General features: G+C 40.5%; 1 protein-coding gene across 3 annotated transcripts in view; it reads right to left on the bottom strand.

Annotated features, from left to right (window-relative positions):
• The window catches only part of nlrc5 (NLR family, CARD domain containing 5), a 50710-nt gene extending 36527 nt beyond the window's left edge, over positions 1 to 14183 (bottom strand). The window contains exons 1-10 of one of the 3 annotated variants that reach the window (XM_079680319.1): positions 13745 to 14183; positions 10867 to 11207; positions 9547 to 9639; positions 8202 to 8387; positions 7869 to 8023; positions 6508 to 6639; positions 5740 to 6055; positions 3428 to 3902; positions 2758 to 2911; positions 1896 to 2026 (exon numbers count right to left, since the gene is read on the bottom strand). In XM_079680319.1, the coding sequence (XP_079536445.1) occupies positions 1896 to 2026; positions 2758 to 2911; positions 3428 to 3902; positions 5740 to 6055; positions 6508 to 6639; positions 7869 to 8023; positions 8202 to 8387; positions 9547 to 9639; positions 10867 to 11191 (1967 nt within the window). In that variant the 5' untranslated portion in view covers positions 11192 to 11207; positions 13745 to 14183. The remainder of the gene's footprint in view (positions 1 to 1895; positions 2027 to 2757; positions 2912 to 3427; positions 3903 to 5739; positions 6056 to 6507; positions 6640 to 7868; positions 8024 to 8201; positions 8388 to 9546; positions 9640 to 10866; positions 11208 to 13744) is intronic. The other 2 variants (XM_079680318.1, XM_079680317.1) reach the window with 2 other exon arrangements.
• Between the last annotated feature and the right edge of the window lie 3354 nt (positions 14184 to 17537).

Below are 17537 nucleotides of genomic sequence, written 5' to 3' on the forward strand. Positions count from 1 at the left end.
GCAGCAGTCAGTCAAAATGAATGAATGAAAGGGCGTTTCTTTGACTATTTATAGGCAAATATGGGCGTTACGTGAAGCCGCAAAGCTGCACCGCATTTCGAGTCGGTAGTGATTTATAAAGGGAAACCGCGTAGGAAGTGCCATACGCACTTTCCTCGAAGGTACGCAATGTTTGGTGAATCGGAAAGTGGCGGAAAATGTTTGGACCTATTTTTTCGGATTTCTAATACGTAAGCAACCTTCCCACGTCAATCTACGCACGGCGTTATACATGAGGCTCCTGGTTACGTTCACACTGGCTTTTTACTAGCCAACCAATGGAGTACAAACTAAATAGCAACCTAATTAGGATCCTGTGCTGAAAAATGCTCATTAAAAAAGGTGAAGACTTCAGTGCTATTCCGGAAAATGTTAGGCAGAAAGACAAACAAATTGGAAACATAATCTTTAATATGGCCATAAACAACAAACCTTTATTGGGTGGCAGACGCAACCTGCTGCTGCATGATGTATGTTACTTGACATCTGTCATGTCAGTGATCCCCCCACCACCCACCCCTGAGTCTCTACCACTGTAATTGGAGCTTTCACTTTCTGCCTGCATCAGTGAATTTCTTGCCTCCTTTTTGGGGCGAAAGGTCAGACATCTAATAGTGTACTCAATTTACACGCGTAATCTTGTTCCAAGGTTATTCCTGGTATGTTCCAGGAAGAGTGTTAGGCCAAATTTACACTGGAACACAAACGCAAACCAAATGCAAACGAACCGAATTCAATATCAAAAAAGTCTTCACACGGATACGGCTCAATAATAATAATAATAAATTATATTTCTATAGCGCTTTTCTTGAACCCATAGAAGTTTTAAATTATGAGGGAGGGTAGACAAACAAGGGCAGGCAAAAAAAAATGAAAATAGAAGGAAGTTGGTTGAGGGGGGGGGGGGGCTTATGGATAATAAACATGTCCCTTCACACGAGACCGCTCAACCCGCTGGAGACGCTTTAGTACATATGCCGGGCCTGTAAGTGGCGCTGCACAAAATACACCAAAAGCAGCGAAGAAGAAACCCGAGCATGGTTGCCATGGTTGCCTGGTTGCCCTACTGACAGTAGCTACTGACCATGCTACAGCAGTGAGCAGCAGAGGTGGGGAGAGGCGGGGCTATGGCTTCATCGTTATCAGGAAAATCATCGTATAGGACGTATACACGGAGCCGTTTGGCCCCCCAGAGCGTTCCGTCCGCAGATCTATCCACCTTGGGACCCGTTATCGTTTTAGGGGTCCGTTTCCACGGTTCTGTTACGGCCTTGTGTGAATGAACGGGCTATACGAAAGAGAAAAGTAGCAGATACAACTCGTTTCGTTCCCGTGGAAACAGCACCTTAGATTACATGCAGAAAATGCTTTAGTACTCTAAAACTGGTCTAAATATTCAGATAATACATCCGGCACACTAATGACTGAGGTGTTGGGTATTGAGTTTAGATATAAGCTCTCTGATGTTTAATTGGACATTTGGTTTTTTCATATAAGATGATCCTTCTAGCGAAGGTACAGGTTGCATACAGCAACAAGTGGGCGGATACCCTGGACTGACGTGCTGTGGTGTCAACAGATGGAGTTTCACCAAATAAGGAATTCCAAAGCTTAGAGGAGGTATTTTTAGTAAAAGATTTTAGATTTTAAAAGAGGTATTGAAATTGGGTTATATAATACAGGCTACACTGTACATACATTTAGTCTGATGATTTGTGATGTTTTCCACAATCTAAATACCTGAGGAAGTAAATGCAGAACAAACAGATAATGTAATACAATGTAAAAACAGCAGTTGTAGTTCATTTTGATTACAAGCGATGTGTCTCATGTCTTCCCTGAATTGAGTTCCCTACCTCTTTTTAAGCTGTGTGTCGTTAACATCAGCACTGGTCATGATTCTGAGTGCTGCCATAAACTCCTGTAATGTCAGATGATTGAAGCAGTAGGAGTTGACAAGCCCACCATCCTCACGTCTGAGCTCCACCTGACAGGAAGATATGGACACAAATATTATTTATCATGCCAACTCAAATGTGAAAAGTAGAGGTTCCAAGTTGAGCTTAAAAGTGTCTTTTCATGGAGGATGTGCAAGCGGATTTGAATATATTAAGCCACACTTTATGATTACATCATCCCCAAAGCTATTACAACTCTAGAATCCTCTAGAAGCCCAGCTTTATGCTGGGTAGAGGTAAACTAGAATAATTTAAAACATGTGAAGGTGTGCAAAGGTGATTTCAAAGTTCACAGGTAATCACATCATATGAGCTATACCTGAATCGTAACTACCGGTAGCTTTAAAGAGGCCCTATTATGCTTTTTGGGGTTTTCTCTTTCTGTAGTGTGTTGTATAGATTTTTGTGCAAGATAATGGTCTGCAAAGGCTAAAATCCCAAAGTTTGTTCCAGAGGGATTGATTGTGGTTGTTTATACTATACAATAGTGCAGATACCCCATCACTAAAGGTAAAAGCGGATCTTATTTCAGTCCCAATACAAGTGCATGAGTAATTCCCCTCCAATGTTGAGTGATAGCATGTTTAATGCTTCCCGAACATGTGTTCTATATGTGTTGCACACTGAGCAAACCTAATTATGGTTTAAAAAAAGTGTGGCGACAGATGCTCTCCCAAAAAATATACAGACACATACACCCCCTAGTTTCAGAAGAAACCCTTAAAACTCAATCAAACGTATTGTACACGCATTGCCTGACCTGTGAGAAGAGTCCTGTCCTGATAGAAAAGTCCAAAACCTCCGGTGAAATGTCTTCTTTCGTAAAGAGGATCCTGCTCTCCTCTACGCCTCTCCAGGCCAGCTGGCTCAGCTCACACAACTCAGATCGGTGCCGACCCAGAGTGCACACAACACTGCACAAAGACAGAAAACACAAATAATAAAAAAACATCTGCTGCACTTTATATAATGAATGATGATGAGAAGATGCAACGGTTGGAAATTAACTAATTAAATGAATATGTAGCGTTAATTTGCATTCATTACCATTATAGCCTATGCAGACAATAGTTTAAAACTGTATTTTTGGACAATATTGGTGTGGTTTTGGGGGTCATTGAGGATGCTGAATCAATTTCTGCCATTTTCAGGATCCAAAATTGCAGTTTTAACCAGAAAGTGGCCATTTAGTATCCCTGGTGGGCTGATTTTTATGAATTGTATTGGATTCTGGATTATTCGGTTGGACAGTTGCTTATTTGGTTGAAAAAAATCTCCCAGGATTCCAGTTCCCTTCCTAGAAAATGCTTTTAATAACCGGAGATCAGACTCTGAATGAACTTTGTCAATCAAATAGATTGAAATGAAATGTTATTTATGGAGCGCCGTTATTAATGCCGTTAATGTTCAGTGCTCTACTATGTGTTCACCTCTGTGGAATTGACGTGGCGTTTGACCCTTCGTTGCTCTCTGTTGCGTCAGGGTCACGGCTGAGGAATGCACAGAGCACAGTGAGGTAGATCTGGGTAAGGGTGGGGGGTATCTGGGCTTCTGTTGGAGTTGGCTGGGCTCTACCATTTGTTCCATCCGTCAATATGTCGTCATTCCTCCTTCTTTGATCTCCCCTCGGACCATAACTCTCTCCTCTCCTGCCCTCTTCCCCTCTTCCTCCTCCTGGAATGTGCACTTCTTTTTCTTCATTGCTTTCCACATTTCTCCTTGCCTCAGTTCCACTTTCTCTATGTATCTCTCTTTTACTTGGTTCCCTCGCTTCCAATAATAAATACTCCAAACAGATGCAGCAGGTGTTGCAGAGGCCAGGGAGAGATGACATGGCGACGAGGTGTCGGCTGGAAAGAAGAAGATCTGCTGCTTGCGGCCCGATAGCTTTGTGTGATGAGTGACCTATGCAGTTAAGACATACATTAAGAAACGATTAGTATAACATGTAATTAGCTTACACTTTTATCCAAAGTGACTTACAATGGAGCAGTTTGGGGTTAAGTATCTTGCCCAAGGACACTTCAACATGTAATCCGAGAGGCTGGGGTCAAACCACTGACCCTTTGCCTGATAGATCAGCACAAATAGCCCCCTAATCCACAGATATCACAGTAATCTTAAACCCATAGAATAGTTGTTTTTGCTTTTTATGCTTTATCAGAACTATTTTATGACTACGGGAGTATTTTCAAACAGGCTTGATTGACATAGTCCTGTCTCTCAAGTTTTATTTTGTATTGCATCTGTTATCGCGGATACAAGCGGCCGAGATGGGTTTTCTCCGCATGGTGGCTGGCGTCTCCCTTAGGGATAAGGTGAGAAGTTCAGTCATCCGGGAGGGACTCGGAGTTGAACCGCTCCTCCTTCACGTCGAAAGGAGCCAGTTGAGGTGGTTCGGGCACCTAGTTAGGATGCCACCTGGGCGCCTCACTAGGGAGGCCTTCCAGGCACGTCCAGCTGGGAAGAGACCAAGGGGTAGACCTAGGACCAGGTGGAGGGATTATATCTCTTCGCTGGCCTGGGAGCGCCTTGGGATCCCCCAGTCAGAACTGGTTGATGTGGTCAGGGAAAAGAAAGTTTGGGGCTCTCTGCTGGAACTGCTACCCCCACGACCCGACCACGGATAAGCGGGAGAAGATGGATGGATGGATGGATCTGTTATGATTCTTGTTATTATATGCAGTTTAATGATCTTGTGACACAGCATGGTGAAGCCCAGGCCATCTTAAAGCAGAGCAAAGGTAACCCAGAGTCATTTAAAATATGTGTCAGTGAAAAAGGTTGATTTTAAAACGCACAGGGATTGCATTATATGAGTTCTATCCAAATCAAAACTAGCTATAAAGGGGCCCTATTATGCTTTTTGGGGTTTCCTCTCTCTTGTAGTGTGTTATACAGTATATGTTTTTGTGCATGTAAATGGTCTGAGAAAGGATTACATCCTACATTTTCTCTCTCTCTCTCAAAAAAGGTTCTTGCTGCATGTTCCAGTGTTTGGTGGATGAAAACATCATTGGGTGATATTTCCTGAAACTTGGAAAGCAGCATACACATTCAAAATTGACTTCATATGCCAAGAAGTGCTTGAGATTACAAGGAGAGTTTTTGGAATCATCTTCTACTGCTACTATGTTTTCAAGGTACTTGGAAAATTATATAAATAAGTATTTGTCTACAATACAAAATAACTACTGGACCCAAATCAAGTGACCAAAATAACATCAACCAACTAAATAACTCAGCATGTGATGCACAGTTGCTGCAAGTATGCATGTTCTCCCCTTGTCATTGTATCTGTTAATTGTATCCATTGATAAATCCCCTGTCACACCTTTAATGCAACCCTAAAATGCTCAAGGCATTAAACAGAGGAGCTGCATTTGGGAAACTAAATGTCAAAATCAGGTAGGGTCATTTTCAGTTGTTATTGGAAAGACGGTGAGAATCATGAACTTTGTCGGTAAGGACGGACGTTAAAATCATCAGACGAATACAAGGAATTTTGAGGAATCAGGACACAGACTAGGAGACCACAGTTAATTTTGCATCAAGTTGTGCCTGCACGCTCTACCCAGAGATGCCACCCATTGCCTAAAACAAGAGTATTTTCAGAAAGTGAGAACTTATGCAATGGACAATTTCCTTCTGTGTGCTTCAGGTGTCCTATGGAATCCCATTTCCTCATTCTACAGCCATGCAATGCAGAATAACAAATATCACAATGTAAACATGTTTTCACCTTTTAATCCAAAGAAATTGTCCACATACTCCTTGATTTCATGGCGGTCCCACCCCAGGATATGCCCCACTTTGTCGGATAAGCCTTCCAAATCGCTGACATTTCGTGCACGACAGGTGACCACCACGGTACATCCTGGAAGAAGCTGTCGATTTAACAGCCCTGAGACCAGGTCTGAAACAGGCAGAGACTTGTCTGCGTCCAACGGCTCTCCATGCAACTCTTGTTTGGTGATTTTGCTGTGAAACTCGTCATAGCCATCCAGCACCCAACAGCTTTGCTCTGGATTGGAGATGAGGTAATCCACAATGGCTCTCTGTTCAGAAAACAGAAAACATGAGGAATTTTGAATACGACTCGCTTGAGTCTACATACTTTTATTTGGTAACTTTTATCCTGCCCTTACTACTTATTTTCTTATCTGCTCTCAAAGATAAACTATTCATTCTTTTATAACGGGTCATTTCAATTCAATTTGAGTTATTTTTGTAAATATATGAATGGAACTTTCAGGACCAACACAAGGCCCTATTTATTTTTGTGACACTGTCACACAAATGACAAATACATGTGTGTGTAAACTGTCACACTGGTTTTTTTCTTGGTTTTGTTTTTTTGGAAGATTTCAATACAAAATATTTGAATATTAATACAGACCCAGCCAAACAACCTGACAACAATATGATTATACTATTCTAAATGTAATATCATTTTTAAAGTACTACTTTCCAATGTACAAATAGAAAAGTCCTGATGGTGTCTGCATACATTTGCTTCGTTGCATCCTTTCAGAGGGAGGTAGTGTCGGAATAGCAGCTCAGACAAGGAGAGAGGGCAGGACAGCAGGTTGAGCTGACGAAACTCCAGCAGGACAAACAGGTGAGATGAAGGGATTGGGGCCTTGACGATTCAAAAAGGATAAAAAAAACAGTAAGAAAAGCAAATAAAAGTGCAAGAATCAACCAAGCAGAGAAGAAACGGTTAGAGAGCAGTACACACCAAAGTCTGTAACAGGTCTTGTGGAGTTGTACTGCATATGTTTTGTTTTTTAAAGGTAGCTGCAGCCTGTTTCCCTTTAAGGATAGCCTCTACTAGCAAAAAGCAAATGTGCAGAGTTTCTCCTTTTTTGACAATCATGAGCCTTACAATGTTGGAAGTCGTGCAATGCTCAATGCTGAATTCCTGAAGTACTCTTGTAAAATCATTTTTTTATATATTGCTGACCCTTATGCCAGACAACACATATTTAAACCCTGACCAACAAATATTAAAGTTGGATCGCCACACAACTCCACAGGGAGCCATTGAATGTGTTTCTAATGGCACATAAAGGATTGGAAAACCTTTAAGGGCCTGCAAACCCAATGGACATTAAGAACTAGTGGCGACAGATTGTTGGTGCTTAAGTTAAAAATGTTTGGGCCAAAGTGCCGGCCATTGCAATGGAAACATGAAAAACTGGTTCAGCATCAGCTTCAACCAGCCCTCATTTGGATTAACAAAAGGGTTTATAAAACGTTTTTCACACATACGGTACTTCCCAAGACCTGTAAATCGACACTTATGTATGAAATTGTTGGAGCTTCTTCTGAGGTGGAACTGGTAGCTGCTAAATGTTTGTGTTGGTCCTACAGTATGGGTTATTTGCTTACACCACTTGGTGCCAGAAATAGTTTCCAGGTGACATTTTGCCTTAAGTGTCAACTTGCTGGACTAAGTCGCATTAAGACCAGAACATCCAGGTTCCAGAACAGCAGATATCCTGAAGCTGTCCGCCTCCTTAACACCATAAACATAGCACTGCCGTCCATCTGGTGAGTGATTGATGTTGCTGTCAACTTTCCTACAGGTGCTACCTTCATATCCTTAGTTTTCTCATGTGTTGGTTCTGATCTTATTTGTTTTTATGCTTCCAAAATCATTCCATAGGCATGGATAAATATTTTAGGTATGTGTTTTAAGGGTGAGTGGTTTTATAATTTAACTTTCTTTGTCTTTTTTTGTGAAATTCCAATCATTTATACTGATATGTCGATAAAATATTGACTCTTAAGTTGAATCCCACTCAAAGTACATAGAAAATAACAGTTTACCTGCCAAACTCTGAAGGATGAATGTTTTAAACTTACTAGCCGTTGTGCCCACTGCTGTCCTAAACAAGACATCAGCAGAGTTTTTCCTGATCCAGCCGGGCCGACAAGAATTGTCACCTTCCCTGCACATCCGTTTAGGAAGGTCTCCAATGTCACTCTGGAATCCATGAAGCCATAATCCCCATCGGGCTCTGTTTGGTGAAAATGTGCTTCAGTTAATGTTGAGCAGACTTCAATAATGCATGATTAGAATAATGGTGTGTATTTATGATGAATTTCTTTAAAGGTTCATTGTTTTTTCACCCATTTATTGTTTCTACCATCTACATGTACCACATGAAAGTACATGTTGAAAGCTATCATGCTAACCTGGTGTTCTTCCCCCTTTTTCTGCTGATCCAGGGGTTTGATCAGGTCTGTCCCTCCCTCTGTTTGGCGTTCTCAGGCTGACCCACACACTCTCCAGCTGGACGTCCCTCACCAGGCGCTCACTGAGTCGATCCCACCTTCGCTGCAGTAACCGCATCACTGCAGCAATGTACCGTTCCCAGTGATCTGTGGGAATCAAACATTATAAAATGTGTAGAGGGCAGAATTGTTCTCCTGGATACGTTGCAAAAGTTGCAATGACAATATTTAGTACTTGTAATAGCAGGTTCAAAGAAACATTTCTGTTCATTTGCAAAAACAAAGTTATTATGTAACACTCAAGATTCAAATGTGTAAATAGTAACAGTAAGTGAAACGGGATAAATCTTTTGTGCAAGTTATCACGTTCTGTTAATAATTGCATATTTTATTGTTGATCTAAATTATGTTTGACTGTATTACTTGTGCTTTGTTGCTTATTGCACATTATATTATATATCTAAAGAGAGATGTTATGAGATGTAAAGTGACTTTGAGCGACTTTAAATAAAATGTATATTTCTGATAGTATTATTCAAATGTAAAAATATTATTGTTAATATAAAATTCTAAATTAATAATTCAGGTGCTGGACATTAACAGATATGGTTGCTCTTAGTCAAGTAAGCTTGTTTTGGTTCAGGACATCTGAACTCGAGAACCGGCTGTCATTGGTAATATAATACTTAGTAAAGGAAACAGAGTTACGATGCCAGTAACCCCTTTACATTTGCATATTACTGTGGATTGGAAACATCTCATTCTTCTCATTTCAAATGTTATGTTTACATCTTGATGTTGACACTAATAATTCTGTCAAGGAAATGCGAGAGCTTCATGTCAAGGCATCAAGGACATAATGTTACATATGCGCAGATGCAAGGAGAAAACTCAAAGACACTTTTAGTTGGATGTATTGTGGAAACTGGATACAATATTTTAAATGGAAGGAGAGTTGCTCACCATTTTCTGGTGCGATGACATCTGTGATTTATTCTGTATTTTTTTGGCCCTGCCAGCCTACCCATGTACTTTACATTGAAAGGTCAAACACATAAAAAGTGCTTCAGTCAGCTATGAAGAACACTCACAAATGAACCCTTTAAAAGGTTCACAGTATAAAAAGAATATAATGACCTTTTATAGTAAGTAAAAAGACAAACTTTTTTTTTAACATTAAAGTACTACCATATCACATATTAGCAACATGGCTGTATCCAGTTTTAATAAATCAATTAACTTTAACCAGGTGCAAAGTTAATTTGTAGCTGCAATATAACAAAGTTGACGCGTTGTGTGTATGTACTACCAATCCGTGGGCGTTTGATGAGCTGCTTCTCTGAAAGCGGCGAAGATGTCTTGCCATCCGTTACACTAGGACTGGAATTTTCACAATCATCTACAATGCAGAAAAAAACAAAACAAACATATAGTACAGAACAAATCCTGGAGAATACTGGAGCATTACAAAAAAGACTAGTGCTTCAATTCATCAAGACATTGAAATAGAAAATCAAAGGGAATGCAGGGAATTTCTAAAGTGAAACAAAAGTCAAAACATTTACTAAACTAATGGTGATCTCTGCTGCGTCTCCCCTCTTTAGCTTTCACTTTTCCTATTGAGTTTGTCAATGCTATTTGTGCTTTGGGGCGCTTCACTGCAAATCAGATAGTGATTATGAAACAAGAGGGAAGACATTAAAAAACTATTTTCATCTCAATACAGACCACTGGTGCCTAACATTGTATTTGATCAATCTTCCAGGTAGGCCACATTTTATTTCGGGAGCTGCTATAGTTGTGTGCACAATAAGAAAATACACAAAAACAGCACCTGTATCAATTGAGCAGTCAAACATTGTTTAAATGTAGTTAAAAAACAAATATAAGTATTTACATAAGCCTTTAATAAAATAATCAGGTGATCTCATATCCACATACTTAAACGTAAAAAAAGGACTATGACTGTTAAATCTAAAATATACTTCTGTATGTGTGCCCCTAACAGCAATCAACCAAAAAACAAATTTTTAATGGAACAATGTGTTACCAAACACATACATTTCAAACGGCAGCACTGTGGTGTCTGGCCACACCCCATAAATGCCGAAATGATAGGTGCTTTCCATTACACACTTCCTTGTCAAACCAGAGAGAGAAATGTAGCCATAAATCATGCCCTGTATCATTGCTGTTGAATTACCCTTTACTAAACTTTAGATTATTATTATTTTACACTACCCATGTCGTGTAAATTGTGGAACTGCTCCAAGGTCAATTCATTGGGCAGTAGTGAAATAAGTTCTGCTTAAAATGGATAAACCTACAATATAATGAAACTAATTTTGGTATAATAAGGAAAAGCATTATGTTGGTCATCAAAAAGCAGCTTCAGGTTAACATCTTTGTCTTCTGGTTTTGAAAAAGAGAAGTTTCTGTCCTCTCAGATGGAATGAACTTTTCTAAGCCATGGAAATAACATATTGGAATAATTAATTTATGTGGTATTTCCTATTAACTTCAATGTTTGTTTAAATGTCATGCTCATTAGTCAGTTGACCACTGAAGTGAGTTTTCGACACTACGTGACTGAGGAGGCACGCACATTGCATTTTTTCATACTTACTATTTGCATTTCCAGCCACTGACATGAGCCTCGACTCCAGGTGCATAGGGATGTTCTCGCACAAGATACACACGCTCTGAAGGAAGTTGCAGCAATCTGCAGCTTTGGCCCTAATATAGTACTTCAACATGGCTTCGATGTGGTGTGTTGCCGAGGAGCTGCCGGGGCCCAGGACCACGTCCCAACGTCCCTCACTTGGCGTCATTTCGCACAACTTCTTTATTACCGCAGATGTCTGACCACTAATTATTCGGAGCAGTTCTGAGGATTCCTGAGCCAAGACAGAGTTCACGTTTTCGTTGTCAGGATCAACCTCCTCATCCATGGTCAGACTCCATCAGCTAATGAAAAAACGAGGCAAACATGAACACAATCCCACATTTGTAAATTCACGCACAATCTGAACTGAAGCCACCTTTGATTGAGGAAGAATATGCAACAAAACTAAATAACCCTCTAATAAAACTAATGGGACTATGATATTAGTAAAGAGAATGTAAACATTCTCACTTCAAACCCTTGTATTGCTACAGAATGACACTATTGACCAGAGATGGGAAGCAACTAAGTACATTTATTCAAGCACTAAGTACAATTTTGAGATACTTGTACTTTACTTGAGTATTTCAATTATCTGCTACTTTGTACTTGTACTCTACAATTCAGAGGTAAATTGCATACTTTTACTCCACTGCTTTGATTTATCAAGTACCTTGTAGTTACTTTACAGATTTGGATTAATGATGTGAAATATAATCAAAACTTAAAATCAGACTTTAGTTACACCTGGAGTAAATTTGCAAGCTAACTTACAGTATATAGCAATTAAAGCTAGCTGCACCATTACCAGCTGTCATAAACACATTAATGCATCCATAATTATAATCAATACATATAATATATGTATTATTCTGAAATGAACCAATCTACATAGTGAGTACTTTTACTTTTGGTACTTTAAGTATATTTTGATGCAAACATACTTTTGTACTTTTACTTGAATAACATTTTGAATGCAGGACTTTTACTTGTATCAGAGTATTCCTACACTCTTGTAATTCTACTTTTACTCAAGTACAAGATCTGAGTACTTCTACCAACTCTTTTCTTGACCAACAAACATCATTATCATAACACAGAGGGCCACTGTTGGCAAATTGCAAGAAGGGAAGTAATAATAGTAAATATATTACTATTTACAGTGTTCCATTTCCAATCAAAAATGACACATTTCTTGATAGGAAGCAGAGATCCATAATTTCTTCCCACAGCCGGTACATTTATATTGTTTCAGCACAAGGAACAGTGCAGAGTAAGACCAAATGAAAGAGTAGACTAACGGAAAGCACACGTTTTTAAAAAAGTAAAAACAAATAAGAACAAATCCGGGGTAAGAAAGATAAAACACCTTATTGATTACGCCTCTTTCAATTAGTTAATGGAGATGTTTACTTTCATTTGTAATATCTGAATTATTTACAACGTGACACGCACGTGTTCTGGTTGTTTTTCACATGCAATGTATCAATTTATATCATATCATAAGATACTTGTAAATGCTATTATAAAAGAGTTCTGTAAAAGTAATCGCAGAGCTTCAGTCGGCAGACTACACAGTAACTCATAAAGCTAGAAATCTAGGTGTAGTGATGGACTCAGACCTGAATTTTAACAGTCACATTACAACAGTTAGGCTATTAGGTCTGCATACTACCACCTGAAGAACATATATAGGATTTAAAAACTAATGTCACAACAGGACTTAGAAAAGCGTGTCCATGCTTTCATCTTCAGTAGACTTGACTACTGCAATAGTGTATTCACAGGGCTCACAACAAAATCCATCAGAAAGCTGCAGCTGGTTCAGAACGCTGCTGCTCGAGTCCTCACAAACACTTAAAGAGTGGCTCACATCAGTCCGGTTCTGAAGTCTTTACACTGGCTTCCAGTCGACCAAATAATTGATTTTAAAATACTATAGCTAGTTTTTAAATCACTAAATGGCTTAGGACCGAGGTATATAAACGATCTCCTGCGTAACTATGAACCATCCACGAGTCTCAGGTCTTCTGGGTCGGGTCTGCTCTCTGTTCCGAGAATAAGAACTAAACATGGAAAAGCAGCTTTTAGCTATTATGCTCCGACAATCTGGAACAAACTTCCCGGATCGTGCACGTCCGCTGAAATACTCCCTATTTTCAAATCCAGACTAAAAACATATCTCTTTGCCGCTGCTTTTAATTGAGCTGTTCATACTCACACTGCAGTATGCCTTTTATTCATGTATTCTGTACCTGCTGTGTTTATTTATTTATTTCATTATCTTTGCTTTTTGAGGCCTGTTTTTAAATGCCATTTAATAATGTGTTTATGCTGTATTTATTCTTAAATGTATTTTGTTTTTATTTTGTAAAGCACTTTGAATTGTCGCTTGCTGAAAGGGGCTAGGCTACATAAATAAAATGGCCTTGCCTTGCCTTGCCTTCTGTTAAACTTATTACGGGAAATATCAATTAAGAATATACATTAGTCAATAAGTTACAATGGCGCAGCTATTTTGAATGCCTGTTTTTATTAATGCGTTTTTAATAATATATATATTATTTATAAATACACATAACTTCTGTTTTGCAAGGTAATACATCGTTTAATGCCTTAAGTTTGAATATAAAGTCGTATGAAGTATTGAGGGAATGTGAACTTTTACCTCCAGCCTGACCTGAAATGTATTATAGCTAAGGTCATTTAAGGTAACGAGCATCACCGAGTCTTTATTCTGCAGCTGCATCGCTTTTAGTTCTGCATTAAACATGACCGTGTCTGTTCATTTCATAGTTCAATAAAACCCGCTTTAAACTGATATAAAATAAGCACTCACCAACCGCTGTGATCTTAGACTGCATCTTTCTGCAGTCAGGTCATTTATTTGAAAACGAAACCAAAGGAAATACTTTAGTTTTGGTTTCGTTGTTGCGTTCGAGCTGCGCAGACAGTCATTGTGAATCCACCAAAGCCAGAAACAGTGGATGGTTAGAAAGCATGTCTGTTTATTTAACTACATCGCTAATAAGTTATTTCAATGATAAATGTGGGAAAAGAGAGTAGCTGGAGTGATAAAAAAAAGACATTTATGAGAAGTGATCAGGACGAACAGAAAGAGGAAAAGGAAAAGAGAGTAGCCTACTGAAGAGGCCAGGAGGGTCAGAGCAGGAGAAAGCCAGGAGGAGATGAAGACATTAGTGAAGAAGAAGAAATGTGAGGAATAAATATTAAGTGTCAGAAAGAGGGACAGAGGCATGGATCAGGAGGCAGATGAAACTCCAGCTGGACCACATGGTATGTTTTTATTCTCCTTGCATACATATTCCATTACAGCAGCACAATCTAGTGGCTCTTAGTATTAAAAAATATTTATTGAAATGTGTTGCTGCACAGGTCACCTTTAGCTCTCTTAAGAGATGGGTAATGTCATTTGTGTACTTAATTATAACTAAGTGCTTTTACTGTAGGCTACTTACAGTAAACAGGATTCTAGGGTATCATGAGTATTTTCTGCTGTTTTATGTCATATTTTAGTTTGTTTGTTTGAACACCTTGTTTCTCTTGTGCATTAAGAACACTTGTGTTAGGGCGTAATTTAACAATAAATAGGTTATATATAGTATAAAGTACCACGTACTGTCCGCCCTCCCATGCCAAGCAGGGGGGCCAAGGGGCCATTGCCCCCCCCCCCCCCCCCCCAGTGGCGTAACAAGGTTGTGATTGGCCCCGGTGCAAATATTGTTTTACCCCCCCCCCCCCCCCCATCGCCCCAAACAAAAGCGCACGCTGATGCGCTCACACCCGCACGGACATACACTACCACTCATGTGTTGTTGATAGCCACATGTAGGCTATCAACAACAGCCTGCCCTGGCCTCAAATGTTTGTTTCTGGGGAATGGGCTGGTAGGCCTAAATGCAGGGACGTCCCTCCCTACAGGCCGATCATGCAGCCTGCACGGGACCTCACATTGCGCAGGGGGCCTCGCGCCGAGAGCCTCGGCTTATGAGCTCAGCTTGTGCGCAGTTCTCAGCCAAGCGGCAAACTCTGGGGAAGTTCCGGGACGCTAATACGGAAGTGCCTCAAACTGCAGTTCATCTAGTGGCCAGTAGGAGCAGTCTGCAGAAGGAAGCAATTTCCATAGACCCCCATGTTAAAATGCCCAACTTTACAGCAGAAATAAACATGTTTACATCGTGGTTCAAAAAACCTTATTCCCTGTATAGTTAGATCCCCCCTTCATGAATATGGATTGGGGGGGTGAATCTTTTCTCAACTCATCTGTTTAATTAATATTAAGCCTTAAAGCTTTTGAATAAATTAGGGCGTGGTCACTTTGATGGACATTTACATGCCTCACTGTCAGCTAACAGCAACTTGTCCACTCTGCTAGGCTACAACCATAGAGGCTACAACGTTAGTTGTAGTTACTGTACTTGACCCTTTAGCTTTAGCCGTGTTCATGGTGATTGTTCCTTTTAGGGAATATTGTTACAAATACCAGACAATTAAAATGTTGTGCTGTGCGCTTGAATGTACAAACAGAACTTCCAAGAAGTCTAAAATGATAATATTATACATGTCCCGTTCGCAGGTGTTTGTGTGCTTGGTAGCTTAGCTTGTTACTTATTAGCCAGCTAAGGACGTAACCCTTTATACATACATATACATTTTAGTTTATGCTAAACGGGAGCAAATGTTAATAGGGGACCCAATTATCCCAGTGGTGGCCGCCGGAGCTAACGGAGCCGCAGGGGGCTAGCTTCAGCCGGCGTCCCGGAGCTAGCCCACTGTGGATCCGTTAGGTCCGGGCGGTGGAGTCCGTCTTTTCTTAGCGTGTGAATGACAAGCATTAAGAATAACAAAATATAGCTAATTCTCTTGCAGATTGTCTCATTTGATTATGAATGTAACATTTATATAGGGGAACTACACTGTTAGCAGTAACTTGGTATGCATGTATTTCATGTTAGCTTAGCTAACATTCTTAGCCTAAGCTAGCTCTGTTTACTTCCAGTTCGGAGGCAGCATGTCCTTCCTCGGCTCCGCCTCTGCCTCTTTGCCCTTATTTGGAGCAGGCGGGTTTAGACTCTGACGTCGCTGTCAAGCCGTTAGTGGCCGACTCCGCCTACTAAGGGCTTCTCGGCAACTCTGCAGAATCCTATGGTTGACGTCACGGACACTACGTCCATTTATATATATAGTCTATGATCCCAAGCTTCTTTCTAGCCAATATTCATTATGTTGTATCTGTACCTTCAACTGTAACTGACCAATTTGGTGTATTTTGTTTGCAAGTCTGTGTTCAACATACTACTTGGAGTACGGTTAACAAGTCTGTACTGAACATGGACACGCAAAACTCTCAAGCGGTCAGTTTTTTTTTTCATATCTGATACCAAATCTTCCCCGTCACGGCGGGACCTGCTGCCTCCGAACTGGAAGTAAACAGAGCTAGCTCAGGCTAAGAAGCTAAGCTAACATGAAATACATGCATACCAAGTTACTGCTAACAGTTTAGTTCCCCTATATAAATGTTACATTCATAACCAAATGAGACAATCTGCAAGAGAATTAGCTATATTTTGTTATTGTTAATGCTTGTCATTCACACACAGATCTGCCAAGTCTCACCCTTTGAGAGTGAGAGTCACGCAATTTAACCTCTTCACACGCCTCACGCCACACTTGCCATTTCACACGCTTTTTTCCCCCTCTCACTACTTTATAACTCATTCAGCTGCTGACTTAGCCCTGGCCACCATACAGACTGTCGGGCACGCTCCCTACACTTCACCACTCCTTGGTGACCTTCATGTAGTCTGGCGAGCACATCATTTCTCATTGTTGCGGGGATGACGAGTCTGTCCCCTTTTAACAGTAGTCCGTCCTTTACAGTTAAGAACGCTTGTTCCGCCCAATATAACTTTATGGCTGGTTCGCTGTTGCTGTGTGCTGGCCATTTCTCTTCACACAGCTGCATCACTCTTCCGCACACACAGTCCTTTGCCAACTGCTCTTTTAGCTCTTCCAGGTAAGCCGTGCTTGCTGGCAAACTATCGATAATCATGTCCACATAGATATTTCTGCTCTCGAGGAACTCTTTTTCATCTGGTGTGGAGTCTTTTTTCACAGGTGCACGTGACAGTGTATCAGCCGTCCACAGGCTTTTCCCTGGCACATGTGTGATTGAGTAGGAATAACGCATCATGCGCATCCGGAAACGTTGAATCCGTGGGGGAAGCGCATCCAATGCCTGAGACCCCAGGAGACTCAGTGGAGGTTTATGATCCGTTTCCAGCTCAAAGTGTCTACCGATGAGAAAGTTGCGAAACCTTTCACAAGTCCAGGTTAAGCCTAAAGCTTCCTTTTCTACCTGTGCGTATCTCTGCTCCGTCTGTGTGAGAGAACGTGACATATAGGCTACCGGTCTCCAATCCTCTTCCCATTTCTGCAGAAGCACACTCCCCAAGCCGTATGATGCAGTGGCGTTTTCTCCTGGAGGCCAAGGGAAGCCAGGCTTCCCCTGTTTTTTCGGATTGTAGTTATAATTTTAATAAATAAATAAAAACACTTTGTTTAGTTTCGGAAATTCTTTCTTGTGTGTTGCTGCCGGTCCGTCTCTCCCC

Source organism: Notothenia rossii (assembly GCF_949606895.1).
Source record: "Notothenia rossii genome assembly, chromosome: 5".
NCBI lineage: Eukaryota > Metazoa > Chordata > Actinopteri > Perciformes > Nototheniidae > Notothenia > Notothenia rossii.